The 25,190-nt window shown below is 42.5% G+C and overlaps 1 protein-coding gene and 1 long non-coding RNA gene across 7 annotated transcripts; both read right to left on the bottom strand.

Moving 5' to 3' along the window:
• Positions 1–7,651: 7,651 nt before the first annotated feature.
• On the bottom strand, positions 7,652–19,018 carry septin3 (septin 3). 6 transcript variants are annotated; one of them, XM_030061137.1, is made up of 11 exons: positions 18,979–19,018; positions 16,527–16,916; positions 15,462–15,590; positions 12,905–12,986; positions 12,548–12,685; positions 11,707–11,824; positions 11,251–11,346; positions 10,788–10,884; positions 10,601–10,652; positions 9,695–9,856; positions 7,652–9,522 (listed from the first exon to the last, which is right to left on the bottom strand). In XM_030061137.1, exons 1-10 carry the CDS (start codon positions 19,010–19,012, stop codon positions 9,727–9,729), a joined length of 1,266 nt encoding a protein of 421 aa, XP_029916997.1. In that variant the 5' UTR covers positions 19,013–19,018; the 3' UTR covers positions 7,652–9,522; positions 9,695–9,726. The 6 variants fall into 6 exon arrangements, with proteins under 6 accessions (XP_029916997.1, XP_029917006.1, XP_029917014.1 ...); XM_030061146.1 differs by having other exon boundaries at positions 9,720–9,856; XM_030061154.1 differs by lacking the exon at positions 18,979–19,018 and adding exons at positions 17,710–17,889; positions 18,559–18,740 and having other exon boundaries at positions 7,652–9,856.
• A 2,892-nt stretch (positions 19,019–21,910) lies between these two features.
• On the bottom strand, positions 21,911–23,726 carry LOC115379074 (uncharacterized). Its single transcript, XR_003930194.1, has 2 exons — positions 23,471–23,726; positions 21,911–22,973 (listed from the first exon to the last, which is right to left on the bottom strand). It is a non-coding gene; the product is annotated as an uncharacterized LOC115379074 (long non-coding RNA).
• Positions 23,727–25,190: the final 1,464 nt, after the last annotated feature.

Below are 25,190 nucleotides of genomic sequence, written 5' to 3'. Positions count from 1 at the left end.
GCCCTGGTGAATGCTAGATCACTAGCAAATAAAACGTTCATCCTAAATGACTTATTCGTCACATGCGAACTGGATTTCTTGTACATCACAGAGACTTGGCAGAGCGCTGGTAAGTCAAGCTCCTTCTCCGAACTTTTACTGCCCGGCTGTGCGTATTTCAGCGCTCCGCGGACGACTGGTCAGGGAGGGGGAATTGCGACTGTTTTCAAACAAAACTTTGACTGTAAACAGCTGTCCTCTGCCGCTTTCTCTAGCTTTGAGCTGATAATGTTTGAGCTCGGTTGTTCTCGCCCTGTGCTGTGTGCGGTGATATACCGACCTCCAAAATACAATAAGCACTTCATTATGGACTTCTCTAATTTTCTGGCTGAAGTAATGCCTAAGTATGATCACGCTTTAATCATTGGTGATATGAACACACATGTATGCTGTCCATCCAAGCCGCTGCCTAGAGATTTTTTTAATCTCATTGCTTCTTTTGATCTCATCTTATCATATGGCTTACCCGTTCGTAATACTGAAGTTTATGGTGCTTTCTTTTCTGACCACATGCCTGTTTTGTTTGATGTATCTGTTTTGTTTGATGTTACGTTGACAAACAACTTGCACCAGCTTGTCGATGCCGTATGCTTAACCCTTTCACAGCCTTTTGTTTCTCGTCTGCATTTACTAGCGCTACTGTAGGCCTAGCTAGCTCAGCCAGTCCTGTGTGTGTGAACACAGATGAGCTAACCTCTTGCTTTGACTCCACCTGTTTACAAATTTTTGATACTGTCGCCCCCTTAAAAACCAGACGTGGTAAACCCATTACTGAGCCCTGGTTGAAAGACAGCACACAAAAAGCCAGAAGAGAATGCAGGAGGGCTGAGCGTCAGTGGAAAAAAGACAAGCTACAGGTGTCCTTTGACATTTTGAGGGACAGCTGGTGTATTTATCAGCAAATTGTCAAAGCTGAAAAGATGACACATTTGTCAGATATTGTTTTAACTAAATGTCACAAGCCTCGGGTTCTTTTTAAAACTATTAATGATATTCTGGATGTCTCCCAGTCTGTCTGTCTCGATGCCTCCTCTGAAACATGTGAGCTCTTTCTACATTTTTTTATTGACAAAGTAGCCAACATTAGACCCAGCATCTCTACCCCGACACATGACTCCTCTACTATGGTCACCTGCCCCGCCACCTTTAGCCGTTTTGAGCCTGTGTCTCTCTCTCAGTTAGAGGAAACTATTTCCCACATGAAACCCTCTGGCTCCCCCTTAGACGTCCTTCCCCCACGCCAAGAGACTATCAGGTTTATAGGACCTACTGTTCAAAAAATCATGAACGAGAGCCTTGCAGGAGATGTACCAGCAAATTTTAAACATGCTGTGGTGCAACCGCTTATTAAGAAGCCCAACCTGGCCGCCTCTGTCCTATCTAATTTTAGGCCTATTTCCAAGCTCTTTCTTTCTAAAGCTTTAGAAAAAATTGTAATTGTCCATCTGTTGTCCTTTCTGAACACCCATGGCATTTTGAAAGTGTTTCAGTCCGGTTACAAGGTGCTGCACAGTACTGAGACTGCACTCCTAAAAATTTTTAATGACTTTTTTTGGCCACAGACTCTGATGACTCTCTCATTCTCATACTGTTAGATCTCACTGCGGCATTTGACACAGTAGATCACAGTATTTTGCTTTCTCGCCTGGAGGACTGGGTTGGCATAAAAGGTTCAGCTCTGGAGTTTTTTAGGTCATACCTGTCTGAAAGGACCTTCTACATCAGCCTGGGGGACGCGGTATCCTCCACGGTGTCTCTCCACTGCGGATTGCCTCAAGGCTCAATCCTTGGGCCAACTTTATTTATGCTGTACTTGCTCCCCCTTGGATCTATTTTTAGAAAGCATGGTGTCTCCTTCCATTGTTATGCAGATGACAGTCAAATTTACATGCCTTTGCAGCGAAACAATTCTGACTCCTTAAAACCTTTGTTTGCATGCCTGGAAGATGTCAAAGCATGGCTGGCTTTAAACTTTTAAATTTCAACAACAACAAAACTGAAGTCATGGTGTTTGGTCCCAGCAATGTACATGTGTTTCCTCCTGGTGATCTGGGCCCCCTTGAATCTTTTGTGAAGCCAACTGCTACCAATCTAGGGGTGAAAATTGACTCTGACCTAAAAATGGACAAACGGATGAATGCTGTGGTGGGAAAGAATTTTTTCAGCTTAGGAGGCGGTCCAAGATCAAACCTTTTTTATCGCGATCTGTTTTTGAAACGGTTATGCATGCTTTTATGACATCCCGTCTTGACTACTGTAATGCCTTGTATGTTGGCGTTAGTCAGGCCTCCATCTCCTGCTTACAGTTAGTCCAGAATGCTGCTGCTCGTCTGCTAACCAGTACACGTAAGCAAGAGCACATCACCCCTGTACTGGCCTCCCTCCACTGGCTTCCTGTGCCTTTTAGGATTGAGTTTAAAATTTTACTGTTTGTTTTTAAGTGCCTAAATGGTTTGGCACCCACCTATCTCTCCGACCTGTTGGAACCCTATGTTCCTTCAAGGTCCCTCAAGTCCTCCGATCAGCTTTTCCTGGCCGTCCCTAAATCCAGGTTGAAGCTCAGGGGAGACCGGGCTTTCAAAATGGCAGCCCCAAAGCTGTATAACGAGCTGCCTCTGAGTGTTAGGCAAGCCCCCACCCTGCAGGTGTTTAAATCACGCCTAAAGACACATTTTTATTTTTTGGCTTTTAAACCATAGCCTATGTCAGTTGCTTGTATGTGACACCATGTATGTTTTACGTTCTTATGTGTCATTTGTTTGTGTGTGACACCATGTATGTTTTATGTTCTTATGTGGTATTTGTTTGTTTTGTGTTATTTGTTTGTTTTTTGTCTTTTAACTTGTACAGCACTTTGGTTCAACTTTTGTTGTTTTTAAATGTGCTATATAAATAAAGTGGTATGGTATGGTATGGTTCCTATGTGAGGATCACGTTCTTTGACTTTTCCAGCACTTTTAATACCATCCAGCCCCCCATACTCGGAAATGGGGTGGATCCCTCCTTAATTTCCTGGATCACGGACTACCTAACAGCAAGGCCACAGTTCGTCAGGCTGAGGAATTGTGTTTCTGGGACACTGGACTGCAGCACAGGTGCCCCACAGGGGACTGTGCCAGCTCCCTTCCTGTTCACGCTCTACACATCTGACTTTAAATACAACTCTGAGTCCTGCCACATTCAGAAGTATTCAGATGATACAGCTGTGGTAGCATGTGTGCAAGGTGGGCAGGAGGGGGAGTATAGGGACCTTGTGGAGGCTTTCAGGGCCTGGAGTGATACAAATGGCCTTCTTCTGAACACCACCAAGACTAAGGAGATGGTGGTGGACTTCAGGAGAACTAAGGCACCCTGTCAGCCGGTCTGCATAAGAGGGGATGCCATCAAGCTTCTGCAGACCTACAAGTACTTGGGTGTGGTCCTAGACAACAAGCTGGACTGGTCTGCAAACACAAACGCTTTATACAAGAAGGGGCAGAGCCGACTCTTCTTCCTCAGGAGGCTCAGGTCATTTGAAGTCTACAGTGACTTGCTGCATATGTTCTACCAGACTGTGGTGGCAAGCTCTCTGTTTTATGCTGCAGTCTGTTGGAGAGGCAGCATGACGGACAGAGACAGAAGGCACCTGGACAAGCTGGTGAAAAAGGCCAGCTCAGTGCTGGGCAGGAAGCTGGACGGACTGACAACTGTGGTGGAGGAGCGCACGCTGAAGAGGCTGCAGGCAATAATGGACAATGTGAACCATCCTCTCCACAACATCCTGGCTGGACAGAGGAGCAACCGCAGTGAGTGGCTAAAATCACTGTGCTGCAGGACGGAGAGGTTTAAAATGTCCTTTGTCCCCACAACCGTAAGGCTCTTTAACACCTCTTAAGGCCTTTCACACTTCAACACTTCCCAAACCTCCACCACCAACCCCCCACATCCACACCTAGACTGGACTTGAGCAATAACTGTGCAGCTTCTATGTTGCTTTTATTATGTATTTTTATATTTATCTATTTATTATTATATGTTATGTTTTGAGCTGCTGAATAGCTGAATTTCCCCGTGGGATGAATAAAGTATCTTCTATTCTATTCTCTTCTATTCTATTCTATTCTACTCTGATACCTGCAAACCAATCCCACCAAGACTCTCGCCACTCCTTGCTGTATCACTCCTCAGCCAATCAGTTGTCAGTCCACCTGTTTGCCACACACCTGTCACATTTAGTTAATTAGTCCCCATAGTATTTATACCAGTTGGTTTTCCTGGGCCATTTGCCAGTTTGTCCCACTGTGTGTTTGTTTCCTCTGCGTCGTGCCAGCTTTTTCAATTTGTACTTCCTTGGTGTATAATCTCTGCTTGTCCTTTGGCTCGTGGTTTTGTCTATTGTTTTGGATTTTTGCTTAATTAAAGAACTATGCAATTTTATACTTGCCTGCTGTCAGTCTCCACCTGTTCCCACATGTGGGACAGTTGAACAATCCAATACTTTATATTGGGGTCTTATGCATCTATCTCTAGGTGGAGGAATCAATACAATAAAATGAGTATGCCTCCTAAATTATTGTATTTATATCAGTGTCCTGCGATTTTATTTAGTCTTTCTTTTGTAGGCCTACTACAGAGGCCTTGAATAATAGGAGGCTTGGCACCTCCCAAGCTTTATATGTTACAACTGGCAGCCTACATATTATTCTGGATGAGAAATTGTTCAGATATCCCCAAGTGGAAAATTCTGGATATGGAATCTGTTGGATTCACTTCCCTTGCAGTTCTGTTGTGCTCTAAGCTAACATTTGCACAGCACATTTCTAGTTTCACTAATAAATCTGTTGTCTCACACTCAATCAAAATCTGGAAACAGTTTAGAAACTTTTAATTTTAACAACCTTTCACTTGCGGCAGCAGTAGAAACAAATGCAGTGTTCACTCCCTCAGTAATGGATGATTGTAGAGTCATTATACTGAAGATAATCTTGCTTCTTTCAAACAGTGAGCACACTTCTACAGATAAAGTTCCATAGCCTATCACTCAAACTGCTTTCTATCATGTCCTCCCACATCTCTGTTGAACTCTATTTGACAGTGAAAATCATACTTCAGCTACTCAACATGCATAATCTGACAAGTCTGAACTAACTCGAGAATAAATGGGAAGAAGACTTGGACCAACACATGCTGAACTCCAAAGCAAAGCATTCCAAAGCAAAACGTATGATGTCTTCACTGGTCCAAAGTTTGGCTATCCAGGATTAGGACAGACCTTGATCCCACACACAATAACTGTCAGTAGGCTCAAGCCACTTTGTTACATATGTTTTGGACATGTGCAAGACTTTCTCTAAAATATCTGAAAACAAACAAACAAAAACTAACTGTAGACCTTTTTCCATTAATCACCCCGTTTGGTGTTTTCTCCACTTATCTTGGCCTTTCCCTCTCTCTCCTAGATAGAGGTCTTATAGTGCTTAAATAGGAAAAAAAGCCCCTCTCCCTCCAACATAAGTGCATTGGATCAGAGAGATCATGCACCATCTTAAACAAGAGAAGATTAGACTATACCATCAAACGATCTATTATAGATTTTTAGGCCACTTGGAACCCATTTTGCAATGCTTGTTGAAGGTATGGGTGCTTTCAACATAACGTTTTTCTCAATTATTTTCCCTTTTGTCATTGCCTGATGTCTGCTTATCAGTAAGGTATGTAATTGGGAATGATGGGAACATATTTGTTATACATATTGTATGTTCCTTGTTGAATTTGTATACTGTACACCCCCGAATGCTCCTGCTCTGTTCAGGGATGGCTGTTCCAGTTTGACATAGATGGTTACCTTCTAGGAAATCATATATGTCAGATTTCCTCCGAGGAAGTTTCATGTATGTCGAACTGGAGCAACAGTTTCTGAAAGGGGGGTTGGGGGTGGGGGGGCATTCTGCTTATCAGCTACTTACAATACAGTCCTATGGTCACCCTGGTATTGTTGCAACAGTTCACACCTCTTTTCATGTGACTCTTACCGCTGTCACATGACTGCCATATGACCATAACACTCATAAAGGACTGTCAATTGCGTACAAAGATTCAAATGCTGGGAAACTCCACACCACATTAGAGTTGAGGAGGCTTCTTGGAGGAGTAGGAAAATGTCTTCACGGTTACGCAGAAAATGTGGTTACCTTTGACTTAGTATGTACAATGACCCAGACAACCATAAAACCTTCAATATCCAAAATATTGTGGGACTTTTTCCATGTAAAATCTTTTGTTAGACAAAGTTTGCCCTTAATCATAGCGATTCCTCTTGATTTGCATGCTTTCATCCTGACCCACTTTGGGTTGTTGTTTGGTTTGCTGAGCAGCTGATGGCCTGATGGGAGACACAGTCCTAAATACAATCTATGCTGATGCTTTAAATATTGCTACAAAGCTTGTTTGTGCATTCTCACTTGATAGTCCTCACATAGTGCAATGTGGCGGTAAACTCATGCAAAATTATGTTGTCACTCCAGTTTTTCTTTACATCTGAATTTTCCCATTCAGTGAATTCAGTATTGCAGTTTAATGTATTGATACAGAATATTTTTGATGTCCCTTAATTAATAGAGCATGCATGTATTTTGATTCCTTGAAACAATAAAAAGCAGCTAAATTAAAGCTACATCTACAAACACAGAAATCTGTGATTCTGTTGAAGGTTACTCAACATCTAGACCTCATGCTCATTCCTGACTTCCTCTTACCTCTTGCAGTGTCACAACCTGAGGCCAGTTTTACACAAAGCAGTTGTTGCGTGATTATTCCCAGGTTGCATATGAAATTTTTACTGAGTCACCAAACCCAACCTGAACACTCCAAACTGATACCAACTCAGTTTTTGATTTTCAGTGAATACCAGGAAACTCAACACAATCTAGCTGCATGAAACAAAATTGCATTCAAAATGCGCAATGTAGTGAGCCTGAAAATCCAACTAGGACAGTTCCAAAACAGGAACTCTAGTGTGTAATATAAGGTATAGGGCACTAATGATACATGTTCTCAGTTTATTTATAATGCACATAAACTGGATAACTAGCAGGAGTGGAGTTAGAAAAATCTTGCAGATTTTTTTTTTTTTTTTTTTTTTTTTTAGACAAGCCCAATAATTCTACTCATTCAAGAAAAAAACATGGAAATGCACCTTTATTAAATAAAGAATAAATTACAATAAATAAAACATAAACATATGAATAACTCAATACAACACTGGAATCTCAATGTATCACAACTTTGAGAAAAGTAGCCATTAAATTTAAAAAAAAAATCACATTGTGAAATACTACTAATACTTAAAGAAATGAATGATCTGTGGATATTACGCAGAGTTTAGTCACAGGAGTTAAGACAGCAGTGCTTTAAATGACCATGTATCAATTTACTGTACACAAATTACACATTCAGAAATACTGTACCAGTGTAGTGATATGTGAACTGATTGGCTGTAGATCTAGAGCAAACAGGCTACATGGCTACAAGCATGCACGCACAAACACTGGGTAAAAACAGAAAGATTTTTGTAATATTTGATTGCTACTTGAAAACCAATGACTGCACTAAAACCACAGACAATTCCATTTCTTGCAGATACCATAGGTCATATCAAACTTGCGTGCACTCATGAATGTATAAAATGTTCAAGGGGGTTCAGGGACACCCATTGAAGAGGAAATTAAATCAAAAAGACTTGTAATTTTGGGATATTTGTGCTCTATTGAAAATATTGCATAACAGAACCCTATAAATGTTAATTTTCCTGAAGAAAAGTTTGTAAACCTGTTAATGAATTAATTCATCTGGAATGACTACGTGGGTACTCTGAGTACACACTACTTGTGTCATGTCATTCAAGACATCTTGTAAACTTGATCTGGATAGATAGGATTTCCTGTATAATTAATTCTGATAGCAGTGGAGGACCCAAACCCTGTAAACCTCATCAGGAAATACAACTGGCTTGGATGAATAAGATTAAAACCTAACTAAATATCCATCTCACCAATCAGCATGTCTGATGAGGGAACAAGGATGGACTAGATGCCTGTATCTGGTCCTACTAATTCACACTGCTAGAATATGGCAGAGGACTGCCACCCAGTGGCGAAGAGGAGGAAGTCCAATTTAAAATTGCATTGGCACAAAATATTGGTTTCCAAGCAGGAGAGTCAGAGCTCTAAAAAGCTCACAAACGCTTAGCATGGCACAAGACATTGAATTGACAAAATAAAATTATACTATGTGGGTTTTCAGTACAACTGTCATCTTCAATGCAGTAGTGATGCACAGCCTGACCTGCAGGTCCAGTTATGCAATGGGTCAGGTCGGTTCAGGGCCATAAAAATACTTTTCATGAATAGTTGGTGAGTGAAATGGAGAGAAAATGCATTATGTTATTGTAGCCTCATAAAAAAGAAACTGTGAGCAAAGATAAGTTTTCAGTGAGCAGTTTAAGCTGTAGGAAAATTAAAATTGATTTCCAAATTACTTTGTAGTATCAGTCAATAATTTTTACTGGAAAGTTTTGAGTCCGGTTTCATCTGAAGTCAGATTTGATATAAAGTTATTGGTAGGTACATTTAATCCAGGTAGCCTGCACGGCCTGATTTCAGGGCAAAATTATTTCTAAACAATCTGTGTTTGTTTTGGCATTCTCTGACACCACTGCAAGAGGCCAGTCAGCCAGGGTATATGAGCACATTGATGGATTATTTGCATTGGACAAATGTCCTGTCCCACTGCTGTGTGACAAAGCCTGGTAAGCTGTACTGTTTCAAGCATTTCAGTTTGTATTTGTGGTGTTATGAATCACAGGGTCATCATAGAGTCTGCTGTGTGCAGTCGTGCCCCCTTGTGAACTCTTCAACTACACACCCACTGACACCCACAGAACTGCGTTTCATATGTGACTGATGCTTCAGCCATCTCTCCACTTAGTATGCAAAGCTGTGCGCACACACACTAATGTCAAATGGAAAACGGAACAAATAGAAGGAAGGGGAGAAGAATTTTGTTTGTTTTCATTGTGGGGGTGCATATAAATGATGAAAGCACAGCTTGTAATGTTTGTAAAGAACTCCTGACAGTGAAGCTGTGGGGCTTTTTTCCCCCCAAATGAGCAGTCGCTGCTATGAGAATGAAAAAAGCAGTCTGGTGTAAGTTGGCTACAGAATTGTCCTGTGCATCACTACTACGGAGCAAATAGATTTCTCAAAAATCATAACAAATCACTACCTTTGTCTGACTTCAGACATTAGGTGCTACACAATACTAAATCAGATTCAGTGACATACTTAAAATCCAACCTCATAAAAAAATAAAATGAAAATTAAACAGAAAAAGTGTGCTTTCAATGAAAGGTTGAGGGTAGGACTGTCCTTTGATCCAAACACTCTTGGGGATGACTGTGAAAATGATGCTTGCTTTAGGGGTTTAGGATGTGGATATGGGGATGACCTGGGGAGGGCAGTGGAGAGAGAGAAATGGTAGGAGTTTGGAATTAGAAGAAATGAGATGATTCAATGATATTTACCTCCACAGATATAAATGTTCTCCAAGCATGCAGTGATGCCACGATGACTTAATATAGATTCATCTATCAGCTTCATTGCACTGTTTTGGTTCTCACCCTCTGAACATATTATTTCCCTTACTGACTGATTACAGGTTGCTTTCCTGGGTGTCACTGGAGGATATGGGGTGCAGACCTCCGTTCTCGTTAAGTCTCTTGGCACGGTAGGTTTCATAGTGAATGTTATGGGTGACCTCCTTCAAGTCCTGGAGGTGAGACCTGAGAAAGCAGTAGACAGGGTTATGAGCCTGGGTTCTAATTACAATGCACTGCATACTGTTTGATCCTGTTCATTCCCCGCCTAAGTGTGGTGCTATGTGCTGTGTGTGTGTGTGTCTGAGCTGTAGGTGTGTGTGGCCATGTGGCAGCTCCTAATTGGACCGTGCCAAACAGCGCCTACTAAAAGAAGTTGCTATCAGATACCAGCTCTGCTCCCACACCTTTCCAGCTCCCAATCAGATCACCAGAGACCAGCGTTTTGCTAGAATTAGATGGTCCTTATGGTTTCAGTGGTTTCACTTTCTACTTTGTAAATATTGTAAATATTTTCATAGCCTACTGTGCAGTCACAAATGTTGTACTGGTGGTGAGCTGTTTTATTTTATTGATGCTTTTCTCCTGTTTTTCTGGTTAGGGAGGTTTAGGTAAGCTGTTTTTTTTTTTTTTTTAATTTTGTTAGGTAAGTTAGAAGTGATTGGTTTGAGATTCTTTTGGCTGCACCCAGTCTGACATTGATTACTTCCTGTGTGCATTACTAAATGTTTTCGACTGGATTGTTTTGTGTTGTGCTGGTCATCCTTGGGAGTAGGGAAAAAGGAGAGACACTTTATGCTATGCTCAGGTTCTCTAAAATGGGCATAACAACAGAAAAAAATATATGTATTATGCATAGGGAGTATAAAGCTCTTTATTCATGTATTTTAATAAAGCTTAAAGGTAAGTTAATTGTAAAGACTATTTTACCTGATCAGGAAATCTCTCAGCTGGGCAAACTCACAATGGTTGGGGTTTTCAACTGCAACAAAAGAAAAATTAGGGTGACTAACTGGCCAGAGAATTAGCTTTAGAGCCTTTTAACCAAAACCTTCAACATCAGCTCTGTGGCAGAGATAAAGGTTGCTGTTAAGAATAACAAAGGCCACAAACCCACCTTCCACAACTCCCCATGCTGTCTTCCTCCCCAGGACTCGTTTGCCATTCACTTGATACTCTTTGTCACTGCCCACCACAGCGAATGGCATTGCCTCCTATGGACATGACACATGGAAACAAGGTTCTAAGTACTGCAAAAAAAACAAAACCCTGTTCAAGTTTTTGAGGTGAAACAAATACATATGCCTCAGTGCCCAGACATACTGCTTTTAGTAAGCAATGCTTATGTGCATGTGGGAGGGGAGCAAGAATGTAACAGTAAATATAAGACAAACTGATAAAATTCGAAGTTTATGCCGATGTGGTTTCATGTAGTGCAAGTTGAGGAAAAGTGGGGACAGGAAGGGACCCATCAAAACTCATTATTTTTAAGATGGAGAATATCATACATACATGATTGACTCCATTGAGTGATGAACAGAATGTAAATTGTGCATGCACAAGGGTGCAGAACCACTCACCCTGATCTTGTCATTGTCGCTCTTGTCCTCCATGTCCTCGTCAAACTCTTTCTGTGGGTAGAACTCTATCCCGCTCATCTCCAGTTCCTTCCTTACCTGTGGGACAAACAGGAAAGTCAGGAAGAACACAGAAAATTAAGGGTTACGTAACCCATCTCCATCTGAACATCTTCAATCACACTTGCCTGACACTAAACCAGATATATTTGTCTCTCACTGCCCATGTACAAACACCTGACATTAAATTTCAGTAGTGGACTAAGTCAAGCATTCATACGTTCTACATGTCTCATGTCTTGAACTGAACATGCTTTCTGTGTGTGGACAGTATTAGTGGTGTTTATAGCCCAAAGAAGTTGTTGAATGACAGAGTGGAAGTGGACTGACCTGCACCGCAGCAATCTAGATACCACTGACACGTTCGAAAGGTTGCAGGCTCTGAAGTGCAACACTCACCCTCTGTTTAAACTCCTGTCTCTCATCGATGGTCATTGTGTCAGCCTTGGCGATAACAGGGATAATGTTGACCGAGTGACTCAAGCGCTTCATGAACTCAATGTCAAGCTGCCGCAGCCTGGGAAAGGGAGAGACAGGCAGAGACAGAAAGTGACTCAGTGAGTTGAATTAGGAGCTTCCAATCTCAAAATAAGGGTAGAATGCAATAGTGAAAAAATAGTCAAGATAAAAAATAATGTGAGGAAGCAGGGGGATTGTATGTGCCATGTTTCATGATATGTCACCACATTATTTTCCCCTTGACTAGTTATAATTTATAGTGGGATGGTTGTGAAAAGAGGGCATTTCATTGGACAAAAGTTGTGTCCCATTTTCTGTCTGAAACCATTGCAAACGGTGAAAGCACTGTGCACAAAACATCCTGTTGGTCACAATTATCCTGGTCAAAAAGGATGGCAATACACAAGCTGCAATACACAAAAGACTGTATCCATTTATCCGTTAAAGAGCAATTTCACAGTTGTCAGCATGAGCTAATTGTGAACTGTGCAGAGGACAGACTTTGTGTTGTCTGCAATATAAAGTAGCACACTGGCTCACGGCTTTGTTAACAATCTGAATTGAAATCTATTTGGATGAAAGGTCATGAAAACACTCTCTGTCCCTGTATGTGTGTCCGTGTGTGTGTCCATGAGAGCCTGCCATCCTGTGCTCACCCAGTTTGAATGCCAGTGCCAGCAGATTACTCAGAACATGCCCCCTCTAAGATCAAACACTTGAGAATGCTCTGAGGGTCGACTTTACTAATCTCTCATCCTGACAAATTTTAAGTTTAACTCACGAGTGCCCAGTGGGGGAGATGAAGTACAGACAGCAGTGCACCCTGGTGTCGGGGATGCGCTTCTTTCTGGCAATGTTCACCTCCTCCTTCAGGAACTTCTCATACTGCTCATTGATGTACTTGGCAATAGGCTCCCAGCTGTGGATGCACAGGAAGAGGTAGATTTGAGACAAGAGGAACTGGAAAATAAATATTTAAATAAAATAACAAAAAACAAATATTACTTGAGTAGGAATATGATTGAGTCTTAAGTAAAGTTATATTACAATGTGTAAGGAAAGAAATTGTTCTTCATAACATAAAGTATTAATGTTGACATTTATGAGTCTTTAGCTGATCATGGGTTACAAGACCCACCAGTTGTCATTGTTGATCTGGTCCCCAAAGCCTGGAGTGTCAACAACTGTCAGCTTCATCTTCACGCCACCCTCCTCTATGACTGGAAAATACAGAAATAAAATAAACTAAAAGTTGCTTTGGGTTTAATGTCTGGCTGGCAAGGGCATAATGATGTCAGGTCAGGTCAGCCATGGGCTATGCATGAATGGCCATGTGAACTGTAGCGACAGGCCACTGACCTCAATCCAAGGATTTGAAAAATCATTGCAATTTGCCCCAGGGCAGTTAATCATCAAGGATATATGTAAATAACCATCACATGACCATATAGCTACTGAAAACACGGATTTGAAATGATCAGTGATCACTGGTCGGTAATCAATGCCATATGCAACTTACAATATAACATGACTTGAAATAATATTATCTTTAGATCGAACAGGCATACATTTAAAACAATTTTCAAATTTACTGCAATTTTGAAATAACAGAGTGGCAATTCTCCTCAATAGAGTCCCTTTGGAGAGTTGTACAAGTCCAGTAGTGCAGACTGTTATTTTCTCCCTGAGGATTAAATCATGTCGGCCAACAGAGGCCAAGGGCCCAGAGTACACATGTCAAAGTCAAGGCCCGTTGGATTAGCTGGACCCAGAATCTGGCACAAGCATGTATCTGGATTGTCAATTCACCCTGACCTGCCTTGCTGTAGGGCAGCTACAAGTCCCTGATGCCAGAAAAGAAACAGCACACTGCTGCATGGTACATACTAAAGAGCCCCCTCCCACTGAAGACACCCATTTCAGAAACAGCCTCACGTACACCTTACTGCCACTGAGCAAGTAAGGTTGCTCTGTGACTAAAAATGGCTAAAGCAATTAAGGCTCCTGCTGATAGTCTGCAATTAGAGACTGAGACATAACTGACAAAGAAGAGCCAGCGTGTCTTATTTGAATGTTTCTGCATCATTAATGATGAACATAATATAGGAATGTACAGCATTCCACACACAAATGTGCTGACTAAACCAAGTATAAGTGCCATTCTGTTCAATGAGACACTTGAGACAATTATCGCTTTTTTAGCCAGCAAGGTGACACCCATTATGTGTGACATAATGGACCATCTCAAATGCCCTGAATGTCAAACAGCAGGGAAATGTGCTGAGCATTTTTGGATACACCAGTTTGTAAGAGCAAATGCTCAGATCAACAAATCAGCCCACAGGCCCTGTATGGCAAGCTAATACCTATGCTCTGTTTTGAAAGTGGACACATTTCAGGACCTTTGGGACTGATAGATTTGCACTGAATAAAAGCTGCCAGGGGTCCACTTGGAGCCAATAGGCCAAATAACAGTCTCTACTGGCCTATGGCTAGATAACTTGTAGCCACTGATGTGTTATATTGAGGCCTGTCATGTTACCTATTAGTTATATAGGAGTTGTAGAAATAAAGTTAAGAAATCCATTTTTTTTTTAACTTCAGGATTCATTAATTTGCTCACCTGAATGCTACACACATCTACTGATGTGTCATATTTAGACACGAGGTGGGATATGTATTGTTTATATGGAAAATGAAAACACATAGTTAGAATAGTTAGATTGCATTTTTATTGGAATATGTGTTGGTTGGGATAACAATAAATGCCTCCCCTATCCAGGATCATGCAGATGAATATTTGAAGTCGCTCTAAAGATTTCAATGCATATCACCTCAGCAGATGCACCTCATTAACTATGAAGGAGGTAACATCAGATATTTATAGCTGGAATCAAGTAAGTGATATAAAATAGACATTGTGATTTTGATTGAACTAGGAGTCTCAATCTGTGTGCCATGGAGGACTGAGAGTTGGTAGCGTTTCATTCCAACCAAAGACTTCACCAGGTGATTTCACTGAATTCTTCCTATACTCTGGTTGAAGGTCTGATGCAGTGGTTTAGTTAGATTGAATGTAAGCATTTAGTGCATTGATAATATTCTCACACTGATTTTACATCTGGAAAATCAATGAGTGTATGAGCACAATCTTGAAGCAAAGCAACCTGTCTGAGCGCAAGATTTAGCCACTAACAAGATCAGAGGTGACACTGAGTATGTGCCTGAATGAAACTAATGTTAAAATGAACAAATTTGATTTTAAAGATTAGCTGTAAAATTTTGAAATAGCAAGTGAGTCCCTTTTTTTAGAAGATTACACTACAACGTTTGAAGGAACAACAGGCTATGATCAAAAAAGAGACATTAAACAACTGAGTGGTCCCATAAACCTCTTTTAAGCTTTTGAAAGCACCACAGGCTATAACCAGTGAGTGGATGATGGAAGCCGTTTTGCACAAAATGCCTGTAGGTGAGGCAGCAGTTGGCCAACGTGTATGTGTCTCAGCTGAAAAAATAAAAAAACAAATGCCAAACTGCATTGGCAACATTATCAAGGTGGCCTTATGTTAGTGGACTGAGCAGAATATCTAAGATCACGGTCAAAGATAATTTCTCTGCTCTGTTTAAATTACATGCTGTTATATAAAAATGTCTGTCCTTCCAGAGAGCGGTTTCTCTCTCCATATACTCACAGTGAGACACTGACTTGATCTCCACAGTCTTGGGGATCTTCTCGTCACGGGCCCACCCTGCACTCCTCCTGCTCACCTGGGACTTGAACAGCGTGTTCAATAGAGTTGATTTTCCCAGCCCGCTGTGACCTGCAACCGAGAGGAGGAGGGAAGAAGAAGGGAGTCATGGACACAGTGAACAAAGCATGAAAGAGGAAGGAAGCAAGTGGGAGGGAAAGGGAGACAGAGGCAGAGAGAAAGTGGGCATGTGTGAAGGAGGGAGTGGAGAGTAAAACTGACCAAACTAAGAAACAAAAGATAAGAGTGGTGCACATGTCTTTTTCAAGTGTACTTGAAAGCCACTCTTCTTGTCATTGATTGAATAAACTGTGCTCAGTTGGTTTGGATGCTCTCTCTCTTAGCTGGCTCTCTGAGTACTTTTCAAGCTGGACTCGAGCTTCCGTTGTTCCCACTTCATTCTTTACGCAGATAACATAGTTCTTCCAACACAGCAATGTAGCCTAATATCCATTTATGCTGATGACATTAGTCTTAAATTCTGATGGCTCCTCTCATAACCAAGCCATTGACCAGCCAGGTTAAGAGTCAGGTCCCATGCCAGTACAGATGATCATTTTCAAACTCACAATTCCGTTTTATATCGAGAAGTGGGGTGGTTCAATGCTAAGATTGAACTTGGCAAGACAAGGTTTAATTTTTATTTGCTATATAAATCTAAAAGAATCAATAAACTAGATTTGCTGCTTACTTTAAAAGATTTTAAGCAGTTCATTTCTGATTTTATAAATGTTTAAGGAACAGTTTTCCCCCATGTGACTTTTATACTTTTACTATTTTATTAGATGTTTTATTTGTTCTTGCAGTTGCACTAATTGGTTTTTATTTATATATGCTTGATTGATGCTAAATGGCAACCTGTGAATGATCTGTGCCTGCATGCAGTTATTAATTTTTTTTCTTGTAAGCAGGTCTGTCTTGAAAAAAGACTCTTCATGAGTCTACCTGCATAAATACATGTTACTGTTTTTTGACCCATCCCACAGAAAAAAATCGACTTTGACTCACCCACTACCATGATATTGAAGTCAAAGCCAGTCTTCATGGTTTTCTTTCTCATCTGCTCAATGATGGTGTCGATACCAATGTAGCCCAGCAGTGTGGATCCACCACTGGACCCATGGGAGCCGCTGTGACCATGTCCCCCGGCATGTGGTACAGCATGACCCCCGCTATGGCCCGCACCGTGACCCAGAGCGTGACTCCCACTGTGGCTTGGGCCATGACCCCCAATGAGAACCGGAATGCCACTGGGAGGAGCAGCAGGGGCGGCACCTCCACTCGCCGTCGGTCCCTGGGGTGGGAAGGGACTGGAGGGGGAAGGAGCCCCTACATGAGGGGGCTTGGCAGGGACAGCTGGTTTGGGTCTCACTTCTGGGGGAACTACGTCTGACATGTCTACAGGGGAGGAAAGGAAAATTCACACATATCCACTAACCAAAAATACAGTCAAATCAAATCATCAGCACCCACAGGAAGTAGGGCAACAGAGCAGTATGACGCTTCACTACCTCCACTTGTTCTACATTCATCAGGCTCTCGCAGAAGGCTTCAGCAAGGTGAAGGAAATCATGCAGACAGATGGTAATAGTAACAGACTCAAGGTTGAGCCAGGATGTGCATAACCTATTAAGCCCTCCAGGGTATACACATGGAGCAGGCTGCTGCTATGGTTGGAGTCAGTGGAGGCACACTCCTTACTACAGATCACACAGGTCACTGAGGAAGTGACTGTGTCACACTGATTCACATCAATGGCCATACTGTATAACACTACTCTCTGTCTCCCTGCCCATGCTTAGCTGTTTTCACTCACACGGTAAGGATAAGTCATTTGCAAATCACATATTATGTCAGTAATAATCATTAACTAAGTTCTGCATGCAAATCTCACACTGCTCTCGACTGAAATATTGCAACTGCGCCCTGTCGTCCAAATGAAATCCTTCATTTATGGCTTGGGTCGCCAAGCAAGTACAATGTAACACAATGCGGATTCTGTTTGCGCCGAGAGCATCCGCCTCATCTTCTCATAAAACACATGAGGGCTGATTAGCTCCATCCAGAGCCCACCGACCCCATTGTCTCTCTCCATGCATGCTGGACAATACTGCTAGCAGCAGCTCCGGGCTAGCCAACAGCGGCTAGCTAGCAGGGGTCTGAACGTAACGACGGAGGACACACGACTCACCAATTCCCGTTCAACTGATCTGTAAAACCGCTAAAGACGAGGAAGCGCTTTTCGTATTGTGATGGAGGGTCCAGGAACAAACGGCGGATGTCCAGCACAGGGTGATAATAAGATGTACCGACGGGTCATGTGATTTAGTCTGGGTACCTCTCCGCTCCTTCCCGCTGGCCGAGAGCCCCCCTTTCCCGTTACCAAGGCGACAAGAGGAGAGGGGATGGGAGTGGGGAGATGCAGCGCGCACGCTCAGTCCAACTTTACCTCAAAGGGACATTTTTGGCATTATGTCTCCTGTCACTGCCACAGTCTATTTTTAGGGAGCAAATCTGGGTTTGCATCTTACTCACAAGGGAAAAAAAGATGATACAAATCTGCTTTGATCGGAAATGAAACCTGAACAAACTTTTTTTTCTGGTTATGAAACATTTTCCCTTTATCCTGACACACAGGCAAAGTCACTGTGAGTTCAGTGACCTCTAATGGAAAATCGCTTAATATTCATACAAGGCCGCATACTGTGCGTGTGTGTGCGCGTGTGCGTGCGTGCGTGCGTGCGTGTGTGTGTGTGTGTGTGTGTGTGAGAGAGAGAGAGAGAGAGAGAGAGATCCTCAGAGGTGAAGTTAAAGGGTGTCATACTTAAGGTATGGTGATGTTATTTTGTTATTTCCTGTGACAGAACAAGAGGATTTCTGTGGTACATTGTTGTAACTATATTATGTCACTGTAATATTTGTGCAGTATCTCTTCATAAGTTATCACAGGATTACTAACGGTGCCAAATATAATATACACATCACAAACTGCTTGAAGTGCAGCTGAAGAATCCGGCTTAATTGGTGATACAGTACTTACATTTTATGTCTTTGCTGCTGTTCTTACACCCTTGCTTTGCTTTCTTTTCTGCATGTTTTCCTCGTGTTTGTTTGTCTCTGAGGAGCACCGTGCTGGGCTGTCTTCCTGGACTCGTCACTTGTACTTACCGACGTTGTTGTATCTCTCTGCAGCATGTCTGGCACTCTACTGATAAGGAGCAATGTCTTAAATCCCTCTGCTATCCTCTCTAACCCCCCACCCTCCTCCTCCTCATCTGAGTCCCTGTCTTTTCTCCCCTATCGCTTCCCCCTGAAGAGTAGATTTAGAAAAAAAGAGAGAAAAGAAAGAGAGAGGGGGAGAAGAAAGAATCCCTATCACGTCTGCTCAGAGGAATTAGCTGACTTTGTTCACAAAATCAGTTAAAAGTCCTCCATGTGGTTTGGACATCTCTGTACTCACCCATTGACACATACACAGAGCCCGGGTAGTACATGGTGACGTAATACGGGTCCTCTGGCTCCTCGATGATAGATGCCCTATCTGACAGAGGGGGATGCAGTTTGTGTGGTGGAAGGGTCGCTGTTGTTGTCTCATCTGGTCTCTGGCAGTTTGTGCTCTGTGGTTGGGACAGCAGTTCAAAGACCCCCTTTGAACCGGTGCCAACCCTGGCTGTGTTGAATGGGTAGCGCTCCATGGGCGATAGCCAGCTTACAGAGCATTTTTCTGAGGAATATTCTGGTGGCTTTGTGGATCCCCCGTGGTCAGGTGGTCCAAATAAACCCATTTGATTCAGCTCCATGTCGCTGGTGCTCACACCTTTGCGGCTTGCGTTTTGGCCAGAAGGCTGCTCAAGATCTAACTGATGTTTCTGTGATCTTGTGTCCGGTTTTGAAGCTGCTCCATTTTGTGATGTGTTGCATTCAGCAGTAACAGGTGGAGCGGGAGTCTGTGAGGCCTCTTGTGTCTGAGGTACCACCAGACATGTCTTGGGTCTGTTTAATCGGTGTGACTCACACTGAGGGGCTTCCAGTTTCTGATCAGTGTCTTTTGACCGGCACCTGGTACCCTTTGAAACACAATCTGACTGATTTATTGTAATCCGTGTATCTACCTCGGTGTCTTGACACTGGGCTCTTGACCAAAATCTGGGTTTCTGAAGGGCCTTGGTGTTTCTCAATGCACCAGCTTGTTGAACAAGTTTGGATGGAGAATCTGCTGAGGTTGTCATCGTAGGCTGCTCCACCTGAGACTTTCTGAGGTTAGAGCTCGCTGCAAATGTTGATTCTTTCCTTCTTTCATTGTGCCAGTCAAAAAACCTTCTCCTGGCTCCTGATGAGAGAGCTGACTGACTCAAGAGGTGCTCTGCAGAGTTTGATATTTTAGGAGTTGTAGGCATACATTCACCTCTGCTTGGCTGCACTTGTTCGTGTGACGGGTGATCTGACGCAACGCTTGCAGTCTGAGTATAATGCAAATTCTGGTAGTGGTCTATATATTTCCTTAGAGGGCTGAGATTTGACTGAACAGCCAGTCCACGAGTCACTGATTGAGATTCTTGCTGAGCAGCATTTGCCGACTTCATCCCTTCAGACTCCGAGACAGAGCTCTGCTTACCTGCAACGACACTCAAACAAATTTCAGTTTCCTGTTGCTGTTTGATATTGGACTTTGGTTTTGGGATTGCAGTATATTCTGCATTCCCTGGAGGAGGTGTTGGTCTATCTTTTGAAACATTCCCGCTTTTCCATAAATCAAGCTTTCCTTGCAATCGACAGGAATTCTGAGATGTAGATTTTATTCTGTGGGAGTCCAAATGAGGAGTCTGACTTCCAGCTCCTCTGCTCATTATATCCCAGGGACGCGGTCTTCTCATCTCAGAACAAGTGAAGTCCAATAAAGCATCCTGGTCAAGAAAGTTGTGCTTTGCCTCATTCAGAGGCCTCTGTTTACTGGACTCAGGCTCACCTTTGGTGTTAGAGATGGGAATTGATTTTGCTCTTCTTTCTTTAGCAACGGGAGAAGGCTGTTTGGCCCCTTGGCTACCCAAAGGCATCGCCGAGCACAGGGATGTTGGAGATGGACTTAATCTTGGTGTGGGGACAGTCAAAGTTGGAGATATGCTTGGCTTCACCTCTGAGGAAGAAACACTCAACTGTGGGACTGGCAGATCTATGCTCGGCCTTGGCATCAGAGTGGATGGAGTGGGAGAAGAATTTCGCTTTGGCGCAGGAAAAATGGAGATGCTGGGCTTTGTAGTTAGAGATGGAGAGATGTATGTTTTGGGCTTGGTCCTGGGGAGGGTTGCAGCTTTGTCTCCATGGCGTCTCTGTGAATGCTGACAACCATCACACGAAGAGGGAAGACTTGGTGTCCTGACTGAAACAGGTACAAATGATCCAGGCGGACAAATTGGAACAAAAGACCTGGAGCTAAAACAGGAATGAAAAAAATAAAGGAAAACATAAAAATGTAAATAGCAAAATAAATTCTAGTAGGCATTTCTAAGTATTTAATGACTAATGAATTAGAAAGACTTTTCACAAAAACATAGTCACAAAGTATGGCTGAATATACCTGTCAGTGGCTGAGTGTTTTGAATTTTGTTTTTCAAAGGTGAGTCCTTGCTCATCAAAGGATGGGATTTGGATAGCTTTCTTTTTGATGACCGGAGAAGAGAGGGGGAGAGGAGGTGGCAAGTGAACTGGTAAATGCTTCTTGGGTTGTCTGGAGGATGCAGGTACTTGAGGGATCAAATGTGCAAGATGGTCAGAAACGCTCATTGTGTTTTTTTTTTTTACATAAGTTGGGAAGAAAGAGATGAAAAGACAGCCTGGTGATTAAATTGAGGGAGGAAAAAAGTGAGGGAAATCAAACTGTTAGATGCAAATGTGAAGCAATGCCTACATGTACAATTTTTTTAACCACACACAATTTCGCATACAGTTATATGAATCAAAGACTGCACAGTCGCACATTCTGCTGCATTGGAAATATTTGCAAATAATTTTCTGAGTCACAAATGAGAAAAAGTCCACTAACCTGCTAATTCCAGCTCTGTCTCTGTTCTTGCCCCAGTGAGTGTGTGAGAAAGACAAAGACAGATCGACACAGGGAGTGGAGCAGTAGGAAGTCGTGGGTACACAAGTGGCATTCTCCCCATTCCTCTACACTAAAGCTGCACTGTTTCACTCACCCACTCTCGCCTCACTTATTTTGTTGTGTTCATGGGACACTGTGAGAACATGAGCTCTGTGTGTGATGTTTTTTTTTTTTTTTTTTTTTTTTTTTGAGTGGACTGGCAGATCAGTTTAGATAATCTAATCCAAGATCAAATATCACTATTTTGTGTGAGCTATGATCGTTGTGAAATGAGATGCACAAAGCAAGTAAGAACAGTTAGAGATAAAAGAGTTTTATTTTTATATGAATACAGGACGCATTTGGTCATTAAAATAGGGGTGTGCACACCCACAATTTCCTCACCGTGCTGTCCAGTAGAAACAATGACAAACAAATATACACTTTGAGCATTACCAAATACTCTGTTCTTGGTCCTTATCTTGGTCCATCTAGGATAAACTTGGCACCTTGAATAATTTCATTGCATTTATTTCAGCACATATTATTTTAACAAAGTCCCTACTTCTAACACCTACACCATTTTGGCACAGTGGCACTAACAATCCACATGCTTGATAGCAGCTGCCATGCTGTCATTGCCAGGCTGAGGTTTCCCTCCCTTGACAACTAATTCATTGCACTTACGTCATTCACTTCACTCATTAAAATCACTACATAAGTAAACTTTATGATATATGCAAAGTGATTGTCAAGTTACAAAACTTATGTAAAAGTTGGCACAAGTATAAGATGGAATGAAATTTACATCAAGTGTAAGCACGTTTTTGTTGATCTGTCAAACTGGCATGAGACATTTTCTAAAGGGCAACATGTCCTCCATGCACCTCACATATCCACTTCGACATAGTCCTGTCTCCCTCTTGCCTTTGGCTTCATTAGATTCTTTTAAACAGCTCTAGTCACTTTTCCCTGATCTCTGCTGCAAATGTGTTTGCAAGAGGTCAAAGAAAAGTTGGAATGGTAGGACAGAGCTTGCATTATTAGATAATCAAAATACGGCCTTTCTCTTGCATTTTCTCTCTCCCTCTTTAGGTGCTGGCTCCCATCCCACTCGTGTCCTGGCCGCACCCCGTCCAGATGGCCTGTCGTCCACTCCTGGTCACTCTCCTGGTCATATCAGGGCATTACTATCGTCATCTCTGCAGTTCACACTGGCCACCAGCGGGTGATGCCGGACTGTTTTGTTGCTCCACTTGTGGGCGTCCTGCAGCCCGGGCTCAAGGAAGTAAAGGCAGGCTCCGAACCCTGCCAGCACCAAAACCGACACCAGCAGATAGAGGGGGACGAACCAGTCCAAGAACAGCCAAGACATGCTGCCGACAAAGAAAGAAAGGAGTGAGGAGAGAGGGACGGGAAGGGTGGGAGGAAGAAAAGAGCAAGAAAAGGGAGGGCAGACAGGGAAGACAAGGAAGAGGGGGAAGGGAAGAAAGGCAGGTGGGATGAGAGAGTGGAGGAGGGTGGATGAGATTTTGAGCAGAGTTACTCAGTACTTGTTCAAGGCTGTCTAAAAGTGCGACTCACAAACATTTTGCTTTCTGCAGAATAAAGCATCCCATAAGACTTTAGACGCAGTATCTTGATGTCCACAGTCAATCCTTAGAGAGCGTGCATGCTGTACTTAGAGATTGTGATAAGGCACAGAAATTAAGGCGTTACACAATCAACTATCAGCAGCTTGCTGATCGAACAAGTGCTTTTGTCAGACTGAAGTGCATGTTTGCTTAATTTCATTGTGCAGATCCAGTCGTTGCACAGCCATGCTAAAAATAGCACTCAGTAGTAAATAAAGACATCCTAATCTAGTACATACCTGTAGACGCTGCTGGATCAGTGCTTTTTTCTAGATGTGGCGTTTGATGGTGTGCGATATACAGCGGGCACGAGTCAAATCACTCATTAGATTATTTCCAGATGCAGTGCAGCGCTGCTCCTGCTCCTGCTGGCTGTTGCATCTGAGATAACAAAAATCACAGGTGCTCTCTGAGAGGCACAAGAGACAGAAGCTGCATGCGGCTTCATCCTCCAGCTCCTGGCTCTGACGTTCAAAGGAGGGGTGGGGGTTGCTATGACAACATCCCTTGCTGATGGCTGAGAGGATGGAGGGAGTGGGAGGGAAACTTATATAACTATAATCTTTTTTTGGTGGAAGGGGGTGGGGAGGTGGTGGTGGTGGTGAGGGTTGCAAGCCCTTCAGATGTCTCTGGATGCTCGCCGCCTTGCCGCTCGCTGCGTAAAATCAATTCCACTCCATTTAACACGGAGGCCATCACACAGTTTATGTGACATTGAGAGAGAGAGGGGCCATTTTTGTGTGAGCAGCACCTCTCATATCAGCTCTGAGTGACTGCAGCTGCAATGTTTTATGGTGTCACTCCCCAGAGTAAAGGGAGAAAAAAAAGATCTTTTTTTTGTCTTGCTGTTTCCAAGACAATGAGCTGAATACAGAAAGGCTGGCCTACAAAATGTTGTCAGAAGATACAATCTTGTTTAATGATTGCCATTTTTAGCTCTGTTCCCTTCCAGCATCAAATTCATGAAAAGCAGCTGAATCAAGCAGATCAGTTTCAAATGAACAGATGCCGTGTTCAGTATCAGAAAAGATACGTGTGACTTCTTCCAATTTGTACGATTTGTACTACTGACTTACATTGTGCACTTACAGCACCGTCTTTAAATATTTATGACTTAATTAAAATTAGAGCATTTACATTAATGACATCTACATTATAGCAGTACATTATTAAGTAGTATTAAGTAGTCTTGAATATAGACAGAAATCTATAAAATTATTAAAATCATTATCATTGTAAATATATTATTTTTAGTGAATCAGCAACAATTTCACTTCAGTACATGTATGAATGGTTTAGGTAATCACAGCCTCAGTGGATGTTTACATGTGAAGTTATTATTCTACTGAAGTAAAACTGTTTGTACGATTTCAGAACGTCAGGACATGTCAGACACTGTGACTCTGATTGTTCCAAAACAAAATGATGACAAATGGTGTTATAGCACTTCAAGTGTGAGAGTTTGCAAAGACAATGTGTGTGTGTGTGTGTGTATGTGTGTGTGTGTGTGTATAGGTTATAACTTGGCTGTCTGAGAGTCTGCAGGGCTTGGCGGCTGTGAGAGCACTTTGCTCTGGAGGAAGTCACAGACGAAGGGAGCGACGATCTCAGGACTGTTCAGGTGAACGTGATGATCGCCGGGAACCGTCACCACCGTGTGCTGAGGCACAGAGAGAGAGAGCAACATGAGACACTGAAGGTGGAGGTGTACGACTCACACACATCTGTCATCTTCTGACGTTCTTAAGTTTCTCTTTTTGTTCTTAATCAGACATTCTTTATTGTTGTTGTTGTTTTTTTTTTTTATCAACATCCAGTGAGACAGATTATAAATAGAAACACTGAGTTGACGCACATCTTCTGTTCTTCCTTCATCAGCTGAATTTGACCAAGTGCCAGTATGTAGGTCATGTTGAGGTTCACAGCTAGAAATGTTTCTGCTGCCTCTGTGATGTTGGG

Source organism: Myripristis murdjan, chromosome 1 (assembly GCF_902150065.1).
Source record: "Myripristis murdjan chromosome 1, fMyrMur1.1, whole genome shotgun sequence".
NCBI classification, from domain to species: domain Eukaryota; kingdom Metazoa; phylum Chordata; class Actinopteri; order Holocentriformes; family Holocentridae; genus Myripristis; species Myripristis murdjan.
The sequence above is the reverse complement of the archived record's forward strand: the minus strand, read 5'-3'. Positions and strand labels throughout refer to the sequence as shown.